At 41.8% G+C, this 18,295-nt stretch overlaps 1 protein-coding gene and 1 pseudogene across 1 annotated transcript; one reads left to right on the forward strand and one right to left on the reverse strand.

Annotated features, from left to right (window-relative positions):
• Positions 1-2,504: 2,504 nt before the first annotated feature.
• Positions 2,505-3,174, forward strand: LOC101661950 (acidic leucine-rich nuclear phosphoprotein 32 family member B-like; the record flags this gene model as incomplete). Its single annotated transcript, XM_045293227.1, has 2 exons — positions 2,505-3,012; positions 3,061-3,174. Coding segments are annotated over exons 1-2 (612 nt in total), but the record flags the coding sequence as incomplete, so codon positions are not given.
• A 7,743-nt stretch (positions 3,175-10,917) lies between these two features.
• Positions 10,918-11,315, reverse strand: LOC105979168 (annotated as a pseudogene).
• Between the last annotated feature and the right edge of the window lie 6,980 nt (positions 11,316-18,295).

Here is an 18,295-nt window from a genome sequence, read left to right on the forward strand (position 1 = left end):
TAAAAAGCAGGGTGGTTCAACTCCATGAACATGTGCTGGGAGTTGCGGGGAACAAGCTTGAATGAAGATCAGTCTACAATGGAGAGTTGTGAGGTAATGCAGAAAGTTGGCTAAACAACAAATCCCTTCTCTAGTTAGGCTGCTAAGGAAGAGACTGAGAGTTCAAGTCCACCCAGAAGCATCTCAGATGAAAAGCCTACTAATCCCATTCATTACAAATAACCCCCCCAGAGTGAAACTATTTTGACATACATGGGGTCACCCTGAGTTAGAATCGACTCAATGTCAAATAGAAAGTGGTCTGAAGAAGGAAACACACCAGGCGCAGGGGATCAGACAGGAAACAGTAGTCACCAACCTAACGGCAAGTCAAAACCCAAAACACCAGAGACTGGAAGGTAGGACGGTGACAAAACAGCTGAGGCCAGCACGACAGAGCCGAGGAGCTCGTTGTTGGCAGAAGGCTTTATAATCCAAGACAAGCATAGCTTGAGATAAGTATGTGAAGCAGATGCCCTAGAAAAGGCTCCGGGATTTGGCGGGCACCTTTCTTAGCTAGCCAAATTACCAGTAGTCTGTTAGTTGTCATTGGGTTGTCTGATCGCATTGACCTCTTGCAGCCAAGCAGAACTGGCCCAAAGGGTGGCCTAGGTTGTGATTTTACAGAAACTAGTAATGCAGTCTTTTCTTCTACAAAGCCACTGGGTCAACTCAAACTGGCAACCTCTTGATTAGCAGATAGTAATTATACCAGGGATCCTCAACAACAAGCAAAAAATTTATAAGGAACTATTTTCAGTTTTAACTGTTTTTTTATCATCTGATATTAACCTAAGACCTTAAAGACCTTTTTGACTTTTAGACCCTGAAGTTATTGGGTAGTTCTTATGTCAAATATTGGTCTGCTTACTTCTAAATACTAATTTTTCCTTTCTACCTTCTCTGGATAATCTGACCCCAATATGCCTTATTTTCCACTTATTTAGAAAGGGTCTGCAGGTAAGTATCCCTTGCAAGTCTCACTCCTGAACTCAGTGTGTATCCCTATTTTCAATCAACCAACCAACCAATCATATGATCTAGTTCACTAGTTCACCCTCTGCTCTTTCTCTCCCCCGTACCTAACACACACACACACACCTGCAAGTATCTATGCAAGCATAAACACAGCCTAATATAAAGCAAATTCGCTGAAGCCAAGTTGATTCCAACTTATAGCCATTCTGTGGGAGAGAGCAGCACTTCCCCGACAGAGTTTCCCAGGCTGCATTGCACAGACTGCAACATCTTTCTCCTACAGAGCAGCTGGGGTTCCTACTGCTGACTTCTACTAGGTTAGCTGCCTAGCACTTTAACCACTACACCACCAGGGCTCTTCCATAATATAAAGCAGCACTTCTTAAATTTTAATGAGCTTAATTAACTCCTTCATTTTAATTAACTGCATACAAATCACTGTGGATCTTGTTAAATTGTGGATTCTGACTCAGCCAATGTGGGCTGAGGCCCTAAATTCTGCATGTCTAACAACTCATAGATTTCTCTGATGTTCTGGTGCCTGGATCCCCTTAGGATGACAATAGCCATTGAAATTGGAGTCTCCCCTGTGCCCCAGCTCCCTTCAGGCCCTGGTCGACTCTCCTCTACTGCCCGGCTTGAGCGCCATGATCTGTAAGATGAGACAAGACTCCACAAGCCCCGAGGCTTTCATTCCATTCTAAGGAAAGGGCTGAAGTCTGTGAAGCAAGCTGTCAAACGATAGCCCCTGTCGGTGCAACGGACAAACCAGGCTGTAGAACCGAGGCTGAACTACACTAAGGTTTCGTAGCAGTGCTGAACTAAAAAGAACGCTCTCTGTGATGAATGGGGGTCCGGAAAGTACACAGACTTATAAAGGCACTGGACCAGTTGCAAAATTGGCACAGTTTAAAAAAAAAAGTGCAATGTTGTGAAATAGTAACTGTTTGAAATTATTTTGTCTCAGTTTGTAAATCAAATGTTAACCATCAGGAAGACACGTAGAGACGATTCACTAAATAAATGGCACTGAAACAAAACTCCAAGATCTGGTGATTCTGGGCCCAATGGTGATTGTATGACTGGAAGTGAGGCACTGAGGGTTGTTCTGTGGTTTTTCCTGCAGCAGTGCCTGGTGGGAAGATGGCACCCAGTTCCTTCATTGGTTTTATTTCCCTATTATACAGTGGACTGTATGAAAAAAGAGGACAGGACTTGGAATAGTAAGCTTTGGGATTAAGGAATTTATATCTGGCTACCAATGCAGTTGGGGGAAAATAGAGTTTCCGTCTCCTCGTTGGTAAAATGAAGATAGTAAGTATACACGCGTTCCACACATCGCGTTGGGGATCAAATTCACTGAGAACAAAAGTGCTCACATAAATTTTAGGCAGGGAGACCTCTCCCGAAGGCCCTCGCCCTTGCAAGCCAGGACGCCTCTTCCCGCTCTGCCCCCCACCGCGGAAAGTTAAGTTTGAAGAGGGGGAAGAGGGAAACATGGAGAGAAGGATCCACCTGGAGTTGAGGAACCGGACCCCGGCGGCTGTTCAAGAACTTGTCCTGGACAACCGCAAATCAAATGATGCAAAGATTGAGGGTTTAACGGCTGAATTTGTGAACTTAGAGTTCCTCAGCTTAATAAATGTAGGCTTGATTTCAGTTTCAAATTTCCCAAAACTACCGAAATTGAAAAAGCTTGAGCTCAGTGACAATAGAATCTTCGGTGGTCTGGACATGTTAGCGGAGAAACTTCCCAACCTCACACATCTCAACTTAAGTGGGCATAAGCTGAAAGACATCAGCCCCTTGGAACCTTTGAAAAGATGGGACTGTCTGAAGAGTCTGGATCTGTTGAGCTGTGAGGCCACCAAGTCGAATGGTTCCCGAGAGAGCGTCTTTAAGCTCTTGCCCCGGCTGACTTCCCTGGATGGCTACGACCTCGGGGACCAGGAGGCCCCTGACTCCGATGCTGAGGTGGATGCTGTAGAGGAGGGGGTGGGGGGGGGAGGGAGGATGAGGTGAGGAAGATGAGGATGGGAGGAGTATTTTGATGAAGACGAAGATGAAGATGTGGAAGGGGAAGACGGTGAAGATGAAGTCAGTGGGGAGGAAGAAGTTCATGAAGATGAAGAAGATGAGGAGGAAGAGGAAGAGGAGGAGGAAAGCGGAAAAGAGAAAGACCGAAGAAAGAAACAGATGATTAAGACCCCAAATAACCTGCAGAAAAAGAACTGTTCAGTATTGGTTGGACTGCTCAAGAGGATTTGGTAGCTGTTTAAGTTTAAAAAAAAGTAGCTGTGATTCAGAAGCCCAGGACACCTGCCCACCCAAAGAGCCAAAGACTAGTTCCTGAGACATTCCACCTTCCTCTCTGTAGTCCCTCTTGGAAATCCACCACCAAGCCTGGGGACTTCGCCCCACCACAATTGTACACGTTGTTAGGTGTCCCTGTGAGACTTCGCTATAGTCTAGGTAGCTGTGACCAGTGAGTCTTGAGCCATTCATGGCTGCCAGTTACACTGAGATTGTAACCACATTTTTACTTTCTGTACAACAAAGAAGCTTTGTAAATAAAATCTTAACATTTAAAAAAAAAATTTAGGCAGGGTTTCCAAGTGACTCGGTCCAGTTAAAACCCGTTTGTATTTACATTTCTACTCCAAACATTCTCAATCAGAATGTACATTTTACCAAGATCTTTGAGAGTACCTAGGATCTTCAAGAATCGACTGGCCAGCCATAAGAATTACCTGGGGATTTTGTTCAAATGTTGGTTCAGAGTCCGTGATTCTCAGCATGGGTGCAAACCGGAATTAACCAGTTTGGAACCCTGATCTTCAACTCCCAGGGGCGCACTGCATCTTGGACTCCAGCCAAAGGACTCATGCCAAGCCTGAGCCCCAGACAGTGGAGTGAGAATCCAAATACAGTCTGCCGACAGGATACGCTGATCGTTTGCTCATATTACATTGTGTATAAGCTGCGGTATTTTTTCATATTTTAACATCTCTGAAATCAAGATGAGGGACACTGGTAGAGGTTGGTTTTGTTAAAATCTTACACCCTGTTTCAGTTTCAGCGGCTCATAAGGTATTGTGCACATACTTCTTCATGGCCATCAAGCCAATTCTGGCGCCCAGTGACCCAGAAGAACAGAGTAGCGCTTCCCCCGTGGGTTTCCGAGTAAATCTTCACAGGAGTCGAAAGCCCCATCTTTCTCCCTCAGACCAGCTGACAGTCTTGAACTGTTGGCCTTGTGTTTAGCATCTCATGCTACCAGGGCTCCTTGGTGCATTTCTTAGTTCCTGGTGTATTTTACTGAAGAATAGATGTTTACAGAACTCTTCATGTACCGAGCACCATTCCAAAGACTTTTCATATATGAAGTCTCTAATTCTCAGAACAACCCTTAGTATAGAACTTCCTGCTTTTCAGTCAGTTTCAACTTACGGCAACCCAATTTCCTTGATATTTTCTAGTGTTATCATTCCTATCATACAGCTGAAAAGATGAGACAGGGCTGTAATTAACTTGTCCGCTAATAAAACAGCTGGAGCATATCAAGGATACTATTTCAAATCCACGCATCCCGGTGCCTAACGCTATGAGCATGACTACTATATTCTAGTGTTTGGAGCCGCACTCTTTAGACGTATTGTACATCCACTTGAACCACACTGCCTCTTCTGTCTCAATAAACTGCAAGGGTTATTTGTATGTCGTTTAAAGAGACTCTGGATTTCTTCTTCAATTCTCTATTGAAGCATTGTGTATTTTTCAGGGCCTCTCAATGAGGTCTGCAATGTACATTTATCAAATCTAATTAATGCTAACAAAATGTTACAAAAATTAAAAGCAAACTTTAAACATGGACTAAATCTAGCCTTTCATTTTTCCTCAGGTAATGTTTATATATTCTTTCATTTAGTTCAGTTGTTTTCAGTAGGGATTATTTTATTTCCTACCGGATATTTGGTAATGTCTGGAGACATTTTTAGTTTTCATATTTGGGAGTTTTCCTGGCATGTAATGGGTAAACGTTAGAGATGCTGTTGGGCACCCCATAAAACACAGGTTACTTCCCATCAAAAAAGAACTGCTCAGGCCAAAACTAACAATAGAACATCTCACACTACACAGGCTAGCCCTCAATGATGAAGAATTGTCCAATCCAAAATACCAATAAACTCAAACCTCACTGTCAATAAGTCCTGACTCATAGAGACCCTATGAGTCTCATGGGACAGAATGGAATTGCCCTTTGGGTGTTTCTGAGACTTTAAATCTTTTTAAGAGCAGAGCCTCATCTTTCTACCACAGAGAGGCTGGTGGATTTTAACTGCAGACCTTGTGGTTAACAGTTCAATGTGTAGCCCACTAGTCCACCAAAGCTCCTTCAAAATGTCAGTAGGACTGAAATAATTCAAAAACGTAGCTTTCTGAGCCTCACTTTTCTCATGCTTACTTGTGGAAGTTCATAAAGTGGGGGAATAAAAGCAGGTGAAATAAAATGCGTGAAGTCCCTTCTGCAATCGCATCAGATGGGCTTCTAGCTTTCACTTGAGTATCTCCAGGGGCAAAACATTTATGGAATCTGAGGAAGGTTACTCTTTTCTAACAGTATGAGTCTTAATGGGTGTGCGGAAACATAGCTGTGATTTGGCTTCACAGAATAGCAAGTAAGCCAGTCTCTACTGCCATGGGATGAGAACAGCACTATTCAAAGTTGCCCGTGACATTTTCCAAATGACTTTTCTTAAACATTCAGTCTCAGTTCACTAACTAAACCTTCTCTGCATCTTAACTGCAAGCCTCAAAACAAAATCTTGATAGCAAATCGTTCTTAGAGAATCCCCCAAAAGTTAGCAACATTGACTAATTCAGATTAGCATGGGGAAGCTAATCTCAAAAAAAAAGAGAACTTTCAAAATTAAGTAGCTATAAAATTGTCTTTTTATTACTTTCAAATGCTGTGTTCATTCATCTATGCAATAAACCATTTAGTATCTCCGCATGGACCCGAGAAACATAAAGATAAATAGAACGAACCTCAGGTAGAGAATACGGTCCTAGTGGAGTTGGCGCATAGACCACCTCAGGACTGCAATGGAGAAAAGCACGAGAGGCCAAAATAATCATGCCCTCCCTCTAGGGAAGCTGGGGGAAGCATTACAGCAGAGTGACTGCTCAAGCTAAGATATGGAGGGTCTGCAGTAGTTAGTTCCCAGGCACACAGAGAACAGCACATGTAAACACATTGAGTTTGAAGTGTGCTGGGCATTCTGTAAGTTGTGTATACTTCATTCTTGGGGACACCCAAGATTTGAGTAAAGGATGAGCAAGGCGTGGGCTAGAGACATTGTGAAGGACCTTGTTTGTATGTCTTGCTAAGGAGCTGGTACTTTACAGAGGTAAAGAAGAGACAAGGTCAGAAGGGCCTTTGGAAAGATCGTCCTGGCAAAGTGAGTGGGGTAGATTGGAACGGGGAAGCACTGGTGTTCTTAGGCTCTGAGGAACACATCTTCTAGCCAGAGAGAGCACCTCTTCCTATGGTGCTTGAGTTGCCAGGTATACTGAAGCTCTAGGGCAGAATTTCTCAATCTGTGGGTCATGACCCGTTTGGGGGTTGAACAACCCTTTCACAGGGGTCGCCCAATTCATAGCAGTAGCAACATTATAGTGATGAAGTAGCAATGAAAATAGTTTTATGGTTGGGGTTCACCACAACATGAGGAAGTATATGACAGGGCTGCAGCAAGAGGCAGGTTCAGAAACAATGGTCTAGGGTTTATTTGCAAGGAAGCACAGTACTTGCTATCCAGGGTAAGGTAGTTAGTTTACTGTGTCCACCTGGCCGATAAACACGTGGGGTTATTTGAAAGGCAGAGGGATAAATGGTTCAGTGAGCCTTTCCTTTCTAGTTCTCGGGTCTCTTGCTTTGTGATGGTTGGACCAGGTTGCAGCTGCCTCAGTCAGTTCCCTGCTTTAACTGGCAAGGCTCACTTCCTGTGAGACATCCCTGAGAAGCCGCATGGACCTACCCTGATGCAGCCCTGGGTGCTGGAGCACCATGTGGAGACCCCTGCCAGCGCTGAGATGCTTACACATTCACTGACTCAGCTTTCCTCCTGCAGTCGGCATCATTGCATGTGCTTTGTGAGATGGAGGAGGACTTTGTGAATTGGTGTTGGACATATGGGTTAATGTTGGACTTGTGGGCTTGGGCAGCACTGGGTTGGGATGTTTTCTTGATGTGCACTTACCCTTTATATAAAACTTTCTCTTATACATGAGTCTCTGAGGATTTGTTTCTCTAAAGGACCCAGACTAACACACAGGGATACAGTTGTTCCAAGAGGCTATGGGGAGCAACTTCTGATTTTATGGAATGCCATGGATTCATTTTGCTCCCGAGAAGTCTGCATTATAAATCCGAATCCCTACCTATGGTTATAATCCCATTTGTGAAGGGGTTTTCATTGTTATGTTTATGATCTACTAGAATTGGACACATTTTGAGTCAATCTCTTTTGAGCTATAAAAGGAGCAGTGATGGGGAAGACAGATGCCATGCCACATGAAAATCACCACATGGCACAAAGAGACAAGACCTTTCTCCCAAAGCAAACACCGAGAGAAAGCTTTCTCCTAGGGCTAGCATCTTGAATTCAAATTTCTAGTCCCCTAAACTGTGAGAAAATAAAGTTCTGTTTGGTAAAGTCACCCCCTTGTGTTGCTTCTGTTATGGCCCTATTAGATACTCAAAACAAAGAGGGATTAACTAAAGGTCAACGAAGAGCTGTAGTGTGCTTGAAGTGAACCAGCTGTGAGGGCAGAACCGGGGCAGGCACTCAGAGCAAAAAACTCATTTGACAACACTCTTTCTACTGTCTACAACTATACGATTTGTAATAGGTCATTGTTACCATAAGAGCAATTACCTAACTCTGTTTCATTTCATTTATTATTTTTATTTTGGTTTGGTTTGGTTTTTTTGGTTGTCTCCCCCAACATTCACCTGATGTTCGGTTTCCGAATTCATTTTCAATGTATGAAAAAAAAAAAATGTCTCTCAATGCTGAGGTAAATTTCAACTCATCCCTTGTGAGCCTGCTGATTGATACCTAATTAACTGAGATCAAATGAAGGCGGTTTCTTGTTACTGAGCTTTCCAATGTCTTTGCTTAGATTGCATTACCAAGCCTTTGGCAGAAGGAATGTGCGGGTCACCCTCATTGGCTGTGGAATTGACAATTGATGGATGACTGATAGCAAGGGAAACATCTCAGAGCTGCAGGGACCCAGTCTAGAGAGATGTTTCCCAAATTAGTAAATATTTCAGGGATACAGGGGGGAAATTGCATTGTTGGAGCAGAATCTGAGCCCAAGACTCACGTGGGAGATATTCTGCAGGCGTCTCCGAGTCAAATGGCTTTGAGAATCTCCGTGTCAGGGTAGAAGAGCATTCTTCTACGGGGAGCAACCAGCTCTGGGGCTGGTTCTGATTCTTCAGAAGTGAGAAGCAATAAGACTACCCAAATCCTATATATTGTATACCCATTTTTATCATGTCCATCTGCCTAATGACAACTCCACACATGCACATGAAAACCGTGCTCCACATGGCTTTCAGGGCTGGGAAATGGACCATCATGCCTTTTCCAACATGCCACTAAGTAGGTTGAAACGTCCAACCTATCTGGTAAATAGTCTAGCACTCAACCACGTGTACCACCCAGGGTCTCTAAGTACCTTATAAACTGATAATGAAGCACAAAAAGAGGGAAATTGCTAATGATTCCTTTAACACTGTGGGACAGCTTCTGCGCACCTATGCAGCAATTATCAACTCTTATTTTAAAGGCATTAAATGTTTTCATTTTTGAGTTAAGAACTATAAGTCCTGGTGAATATTGTTTCATGAATTTGTTTATTCAATGTAGCTGACTGGTGGGTGTACCAGGAGATATGAAAGCAAAAACAACTCTGTCTTTAAGGAGTTCAGAGGTCAGTGAGGGAGACACATGAACTGTGGTAAGTACATTGGAAAAATACAATCATAGCCAAACAAGACATAAATGCTAATTGTAAGCAAATGCTTCTGGATTTACATCTCAACGCTTAATATAAAGAGAAAGAACTGAAAATTGGTGAAGTATTTATTAAACAAATGAAAGAAATAAGGTTAGGAATTAATTTGCCCTAGGTCACTTGGAAATACCAAGGGCCATTTGCTCTGGTAACTACTCTCTTAATGATACCATTTGCCTCCACCCCTCTCCACCAGGAAGGATATACCCTAGACTGGCCGCTGTACTTGCTGACACCATATTCAGCCTTCCCAGAGAGCTTGGGAAAAGGAGCCCACCCAGGCCCTACTTCCTTGTCTTTATGTATTTTCCCCCTGACTTTGAGGAGCCTTTCATTGTCCCTTTCAGCTGCAGGTTTAGCTGAAGCGACCTCCGGGGAAGAGATGTACTTATGTACAAGGCTACCCATAACCAGACTAGTTAAGGGTATCCAAAGCAAGGTGAAATGCTAGTGAGCCCATTGTCAGTCTAAACTATTTTCTCCAACTTTATTGTAGTAGAAGGGAACTGATTGATCTCTCCCCCGCCTCCCTCTGTCTGTCTGGATTGTCTTCCACTCACTCTATCTCATACAAACAAGCATGAAAACACAACCCATAATGAGGAAACAAATAAGTCTATCAAAACCCACCTAGCAATAACCACAAGAAGAGAGTGACATTAAAACAGAGATAACTGCGTGACACATTCTCCGAAAGTGGAGACTTGGAAGATATCTTTTAAGAGCCAAATTGTGCTTCTAGAGACTAAAAGCCTACACTGTTCAATGAGGAAAACACACCAGTTGGGAACAAGAGTCAATTAGACAGACATTGCAGAAGAAATGATTAGCGAACTTGAAGACGTCGCATTAGAAACTCTTCAGACAGAAACACGGACAAAGAAGCAGCCGTAGGTTGAGGGGAAAGAAGGAGAGAACAGCAAGAAAAAAGTGCGGAGGAGAAGCATCAACAAAAACCATAATACACAGTGACTGGAGCTCCCAAAGGTGGGTGGAGCATTGGGTAGAATCATGGTCACCTTTTCCCTATACTTCATGACAAGTAGAAATCCATGGAGCCCAGAATCTCAGTGTCCCCAGGAGGAAGAGGTGTGAAGAAAACCATCCCATAATCAATGGTCCTTAAACACAGCCATGGGAAAAGGACACATTTCATGTACATGTATAAGTATATGTGTGTAAAGAAAAGAATAACAGCAGATTTTTGGTTGGGAAACAACATAAGTAAGAAAATAATTAAACAGCATTTTTTAAAGATGAAAAATTACTGTTTTTTTAGAATCCCTTACCCAGAAAAATAACTTTCTTTTTTTAACAAGAAGCTTATTTAAACAACAATATGCTTGACTTGAAGGGAAAACTTTCTAGGCTTCATTTCTTTGAGAGTAATTTACCCCTACTTAAAGACAGGGGACCTACATGTAAGAGCTACGTACAAAAAAGTTATAAAATTGTCCTTGGTTTTATAAGGATAAATGAAAACATTAAAATTCTACAATTTAACAAGGTATGCAAGGATGGTTTCATGTCGTTTTGTTTTTGTTTTTGTTAAACGGTGAGAGAAAATAGCTTGCTGAAATATAAAGAGAGGAGCTGAATTCACAAGTTACTGATGGAGAAGGGGTGCTTTCACAGGACCAGTATTTTCCCCATCCCATCTCCACTGGATGTCGATCAAAACATACCATCGGCTATTTAGTAAAAATCAAAATAAACAAAGGGGGGGAAATGCAGTATGTTCGTGCACATGCGCCAGTTGCTTGATGTACAATAAAGGATGGAGAAGGTGAAACGAAAGAATAGAGGAAACTATGCCGTAGTCGTCAGGAGGTGGTGGAACCAAATTGTAGTTTTCTCATAGAGAATGGGCTCTTGGTTGGTAGGAGCAGAGTTCTGGTGGAAAGGTGGAGGCTCCCTTTTAGAAGATGTCTCCTCTGCCTGCTGCTGGAACACGTCCGTTGTATCTTCATCCTCCATGTCCAACTGTGCAGGTGTGTCTGTTCACTGATTGGCTGTCCATCCAATCAGAATCTGATCTGCCTCGCTAACAAAACCTGTCATTCACAATAGGCTTTCATGAGTTTGCTAAGTGGAGTCTGCCTCTTAATCTTAAACTGCACCACAGAACCATCCTGCCCCGCCACCTTCAAATTCATATGATCGTGCTTCTCAGGCTTGCCTCCTTCCTTGGTTTCCTCATCGGCCATGGGGAGCGCCTGAGTCTCCTCAGCTGCACCTTCACAAAAGAGGTACCAAGTCAGATATTCCAAAGCAGGCCTAAAAACCCGCTGTCAATTCGGACTAACTGAGAGCCTGTCTGGGCAAAGTGGAGCTGCCTCGTATGGTTGTAAATCGTTGAGGGGCAGGGTGCGTCATCTCTCTCCTCGGCAAGCAGTGGGTGAGCTCAAGAGGCCGACTTGAACTTTCAGCTCACAGCAAACATTTACCCAGTGTGTCACCGCGACTTGCTGAAGCCAAGCCTTACGTTCGAAATAATATCAGATAAAAAGATGAATCTACATGTAGAAATGAAGATAACCAGGCCTGGAAATTGTATAGGTAGATATGCAACATTGGCCTTTAGTACTAAAACCTCTTTATAAGAGGTTTCTAATTGGCTTTTTAAACCAAGGGATAAGATGGACAAACACAAATAGCATTACACTGACTGAAATTGGTTGATCACAAAAAGACAAACATTATATGCGATCGCTATTATAAAATATCAAGAAAAGACTTACACACAAAGGAAAACCAACATTATTTGAAGGCTGCCAGGGGTGGGAGGGAGAGAAAGGGTAAATCACAAAATAGAGTGTTGACATTTATCAACTTGGACAAAGGCAAAGGCGGGATACAATGATTAAGACAATAAAAATATTACACAGGAGAGCAGCGTCTGACCTATTCTGATTACACAAGGGGGAAGGTGAATCAAACTCAACAACCTAAGATGAATTCTTAGTCAGCAAGCATCAGACATGCCTCACCCTTAACAATTGTAACACCAGCCATTCCTCCCATAGCACTTCCGTGTCACGTTGTCATACTATGGTGGCTTGCATGTTGCTATGATTGTGGACGCTATGCCACCAGTGATTCGAATACCAACAAGATCATGCCTGGTGAACAGGTTTCAGTGGCATTTCCTGACTAAGGACACACGAAGAGGAAAGAAGAGGCTGTCCACTTCTGAGAGCGTGGTCCCAAGAATTCTCGTGAGTAGCAGCAGAACGTTGTCTGATGCAGGGCCAGAAAATGAGCCACTGAGGTTGAGAGGGAAGAGCTGCCTCCTCAAAGGAGAGTCAACCTTAACTAGACAATGGAGCAGTTTTCACACCTTCAACGGGGCAAGACTCAACTGTCAATGAAACAGCTGCCCAAATCCCTTAATAAGGAGAATGTGGAATGTTTGAAGTATAACTCTAAGAAAACTGCGAGTTACCAAAAATGAAATGGAATGCATAAAAACTAACATCCTAAGTATTAGTGAGCTAAAGTGGACTGAGATTGCCCTTTTGATTAGTATAATTATATAGTTTAATATGAAAAGGATGAGAGGTTCAAAAGGAACATTTCAAGATCTATCTTGAAGTACAACACTGTCTGTGACAGGATCTCTACAGTTAATATTATAATATTACTCAGTTACTACAACTATTATTTAAATTTATACACTCATGAATTTATACACTAGTGATGAAATTTAAAAATTCTACCAATATTTTGTCTGCAATTTAATCAAACATGCAATCAAGATACATTAATAATCACTGATGATTAGGATGCAAACGTTAGAAGCAAAGAAGGATAAGTAGCTGAAAAATACAGGCTTCATGACAGAAGCAAAGCTGTAGATTGCAAGATAGAATGTTGCAAAACCAATGGCTTGTTCATTGTCACGACCTCTTTTCAATAACGTAAACTGTGACTATACCTGTGGACCTCTTCAGATGGGATACACAGGAACTGAACTGACTACATCTATGGGAGAAAATAATACAGAAGCTCAATATCATCAACCAAAATAAGGCCAGGGGTCAACTGTGGAGCAGCTCATCAACAGTTAATGTACAAGTACAAGTTGAAACTGAAGAAAAAGTTAAAAGTCCACAAGAGCCAAATGACAATCTTGTGGATATCCCACTTGAATATAGAGACCATCTCAAGAACAGATGTATTGAACACGAATGCCAGAAGGCCTTTAGAAGCTGTGGGTGACACAAGAACATCACATACAAAAAAAGCAAAAGGTCACTTCAAAAACAGAAAAGGAATGTAAAGCCAAGTGGGTGTCAGAAGAGACTCTTCAACTTGCTCTTGAATGTAATAATAAAAGTAAACGAAAGAAATGATGAAGCAAAAGAACTGAGGAGAGTATTTCCAAAGGCAACCCTAGAAGATGCAATGAAGCATTGTAATGAAATGTACAAAGACCTAGCGCTAGAGAACCAAAGCCGAGAGCATGCTTCGTCTCTGCCAAGCTGAAAGGGCTGAGAAAACATTCAAGCATCATTTTGCAATATTGAAGAATTCTATGGGTAAAATTGGCTGATAACAGAGAATGTCATAAAGATAGTTATTTGTGTTTCATTGCAAATGCAGGCATATTTATGTGAATCATAAACAATGCAAACAAGCATTGCAAAGAATGAAAATTCCTGAACACTGCATTGTGCTCATGTCAAACCTGTGAGTAGCAGCAGAAATAGAGGCAGTCATCCGAACAAAACGAGTGGATCCTTCAGTGGTTTACCATTAAGAAAGATGCATGTCAGGATTGGATCTGATCACTGTATTTATTCATTCTGGATGCAAAACAAATAATCCAAGAAATATGTGAAGAAAAGCATCAGGATTGGAGAAATGCTCATTAACAACCTGAAACACTTACTGATTACAATGACAGAATACAGCTTTTACTAAAAATTACAACTCATTCCCAGCGTAGTAAACCATACGATTTTCTGATTCAAAATTGCCAAAACCAGTCCATTTCAACTCACTAATGCCTAAGGTATTAATCTGTATGTGTTCCATTTCGACAACATCTGGAAGGTCCCCAAAGGGTTACTCCCACAGAATCCACTGTGTCCGTGTCAGGCTAGTTGACTCGACGGTGAGAAGGCCTGTCTTCCTCAGGGGTGGTGGAGCGCCTTCCCATCTGAAGGGCTCATCTCTGCACTCGATCTGACCACGTGCGGCTTCCACTCACTGGGCCTTCAGTATCCGACAACGTTTTGATGCTGTCCTTGAGGTTTTCTGTGACTCGTTCCTCTGAAGATAACAGTCCATTCCTTCTTCATAGCCGTTCTTAGTCTGGAAGTTTTGCTGAACCCTGTTCATTTTGAGTCACCCTGAGAGTATTTGAAATACCAGTTACATAGCTTCCAGTATCATAGCAATGCCCATCTATATGTATAAAAATATGTTAATCACTAAGCAATGAAAAGGAAGCATAAAGAATTGACATATTTTAATTACTTCAATATTTTAAGAGTATTGAAAGTATACTTGGCTTCAGAAGAACAAACAAATTTGTCTCAAAAGAACTACAAGTAGAATGTTTCTTAGAACGAAAGTGTCAGGAGGAGACGAGCCAGTCAGAGTGCAGGGTAGCAACGATGAAACATAAACAACTTTCCTCTAGTTCCTAAACCCTTCCTCCCCCCTCCCCCCACACACACACTATCATGATCCCAATTCTACATTACAAATCTGGCTAGACCAGAGGATGTACACTGGCACAGATAGGAACTGGAAACACAGGGAATCCAGGGTGGATGATCCCTTCAGGACCAGTGGTGAGAGTAGCGATACCAGGAGGGTAAAGGGAGGGTGGGGTAGAAAGGGGGAACCGATTACAAAGATCTATATATAACCCCCTCCCTGGGGGATGTACAACAGAAAAGTGGGTGAAAGGAGACGTCGGACAGTGTAAGACATGACAAAGTAATAATAATTTATTATTATGAACCCTCAAGGGTTCATGAGGGAGGAGGAGCAGGGAGGGAGGGGGGAAAATGAGGAGCTGATACCAAGGGTTTAAGGGGAGAGCAAATGTTTTGAGAATGATGAGGCAATGAATGTACAAATGTGCTTGACACAATTGATGTAGGTATGGATTGTGATAAGAGTTGTACAAGCCCCCAATGAAATGATTTTTTAAAAATAATAAAGAATGGGTGGTGGAAAATGGCAGCTCTAAATTATAGCAATGGCCACATCACCAGTTGCAGAAATGAAAACCTGGTTTATTATAAGTATTTCTTCCTTTATGTAGAAACCAAATATTTTTGTTCTGGTCTGTTATAAAATAGATGAAAACAAAAAGAAAAAAAAAAGGAGAAGAAGAAATAAAAGTGTCAAGAGTTACCCTCATATACTTTGGACATGCTATCAAGGGAGAGCAGTGGTGAGAAAAAGGCATCAGCTTGGAGAGTCAATGAAAAAGAGAACGATATTGGATGAGATGGATAGACATAGCCACTAAAATAATTGTTTCAAAACCACCGTCCCCTAGTGGGGATGGTGCAGTGCCATCCTGAACGATCTTCTGCACATTGGGTCTCGGTGAGGTGTAACGGTACCTGAAAGCCACCCCCACATATGAGGAGCATCAAAAAGATCTTGTAAAAATGGAATTACACGATCGTCCCCTTTTCCACAACCTTTTGAAACACCTCCTATGACCCAACATTTCTTTACCCAAGAGAAATAAAATGACATCCAAAGATTTGTATATAAATATGCATAGTATCTTTATCTGCAATAGCCACAAACTAGAAGCAACCCAATTGTTCATCAAAAAGTTTTTTAAAAAGTTAACGGCTGCATAAACCATAGTATATTCATATAATTGAATACTACTTATCAATGAAAAGAATTAACAATTAATATTGACAGAGTTGGAAATAAGGGTTCATAGCAAAATAATTATGCTGAGTGAAAGAAGACAAACAACAGTTCAAACCATGATTCCATTCATAAACATTTAGAAATTTTGTCAACTAATCTAGAGGCTATGAAGGGAACCATTGATAACGAAGAGCAAGGTCCCAATGGTGCTGGAAGCATTGCACAAAGCAAAATTCCAGGCATTGACAGAAGGCCAATGGAAATGGTTCAACAAGTTGATGAAGCACTGAAAGTAGTCACCAGTGCTTCTGCAGAGTAAAGCTTACCTAAACCCAAGCTAGGTCATTTCGATTGCCTCCTATGCATATGAAAGTTGAACAATGAATAAGAAAGATAACCGAATGATTGATACATTTGAATTATGGTGTTGGCAAAGAATATTGAAAGCACCATCGATAGCCAGAAGAACAAACAAATGTGTCTTGAAAGAATTACAATCAGAAATCTCCTTGGAAGTGAGAATGGGAAGAGCTCACCGCACATACTTGGATATGTTCCCAGGAGACGTTATTTCCTGGGAAAAGACATCATGCTTGGTGAAGTCGAAGGTCAGTGAAAAAGAGGAAGCCCCTCATTGAGTGGTCACAACAATGGGCTCAAACCTGTCAATGGTGAGGATGGTGTGGGACAGGACAGTGTTCGTGCATAGGGTTGCTGTGGGTCCGATGGGCATGATGGAAACTAATCGTTCCAATAATTCAACATGCCATTAACTCCCCTCAGTGCTATTATTTGACCTGAATCCTTCCCAAAGATTTATCTTTCTAACAACTGATTTTTGTGTAAGTCATGAAAGGTGCCGAATGTGTTTTTTCAAATGCAGACGTCAATCTCCTTGACATGAAGACAATACTAATCTATCAGAATTGTGTCATCTTCATCCTATTGGAAAAAAATAAGAAGAAAAGATCAGAGAAAGAAAAGATAACGTGAGCGATATCCGTGGGGGCAAAGGAAGGAATCCTTGAGCGCTTGGACCGTTCCTGAAACAAGAAACATAAGGAAGGAGGAAGCTTCTCTTTAGCTGAACCGACAGACAGGAATTCTATTCACAAAGCTCATCTTTCTTAGAATCTGAAAGGGCAAATTCCGTATGATCACTGTCTAATGTATTCAATCCACTTCTGTTTCTGAGAGCAGATGAAAAGTGGGATGTCTGAAATTGTAAATTAACTCCTTTTCAAGACACAGCTTTCTTTTCTCTAGAAAGATATCACTTCTCCCTTCTCATATCTTATTTAGAAGTCAAACTCCCTTGTCCTAATCATCGCCAGCTCTTCCCCAAAGCTATATAGTTTCAAAGAAACTGAAGTTTGGCATTTCTTTCACAAAGTGCCTACTGCCTTACTCTTTAAACACTAACATTTACATTAAAAAGCAAGTAAAGATAAATATCCAACGATAACTCCATATATCTACCACTGAATCTGATTCTAACTATCAATCCCCACATAAACATTGAAATAATCACAACTCTTTGATTGCAAGTGTTAGAAATGCATCTCAAGTTAACTAAGCGAAACATGAGATCTGAAAAAACTGAAAGGAGCCCTGATGATCCTATCAGGTAATCGTTGGACTGCTAACCACAAGACTGGCAGTTCAAACTCACCAGCCTCTCTGAGGGAGAGAAATGAGGCTATCTGTTCCCACAAAGATTTACAGCTTTGAAAGCTCTATGTAAGTTAGCGATGAGTCAGAATCAACTCCAAGGCAGTGGGTGGTTAATAACACGGAAGTACGGGAAGGATGGCCGCTATCAAGAATGGCGAGGTTCAACTACTCTCCCTCTGTCTAATTCTGTCTCACTCTTGTTCTGACTCTCTCTCTCTTACTCATGGTAAATCTTACCTGTTCTGTCCTTGTTCTTCCTTATTACCTAGAGGGATTTGTCTGCAAGCCGTTGCCATTCAACAATTTCCACCATATAGCCTTCCAGTTAACCAGAAAGGCAAGAAAGTTTTCCATGCACATCCCATTTGAAACTGCCAGGAATGGACTTATGACTCTCCCCCAAATTGAGGTTTTATGATTTCCAGCCTCCACTAAAATCACAAGCTTGGTGAGGACTGGACAATTAAAAAGAAAAGGAAAAGTACAAAGAAAATATGGTAAAAGGGAATAAGGAAGGAGAGGTGGGAGGAAGTCAGGATGCATAGGGTGAATAGTTGTAAGTCAGGAAACAGTCTAATACAGCACACTGCCTCTTACACCTGATTGTCTGGTAACAGCAACTGCACCATAAAAAGTCTCAAACATTATTTATGTA

The sequence above is a fragment of the Echinops telfairi genome, unplaced genomic scaffold (genome assembly GCF_000313985.2).
Source record: "Echinops telfairi isolate 266 unplaced genomic scaffold, ASM31398v2 ScPeMD7_1713;HRSCAF=2227, whole genome shotgun sequence".
Taxonomy (NCBI): Eukaryota; Metazoa; Chordata; class Mammalia; order Afrosoricida; family Tenrecidae; genus Echinops; species Echinops telfairi.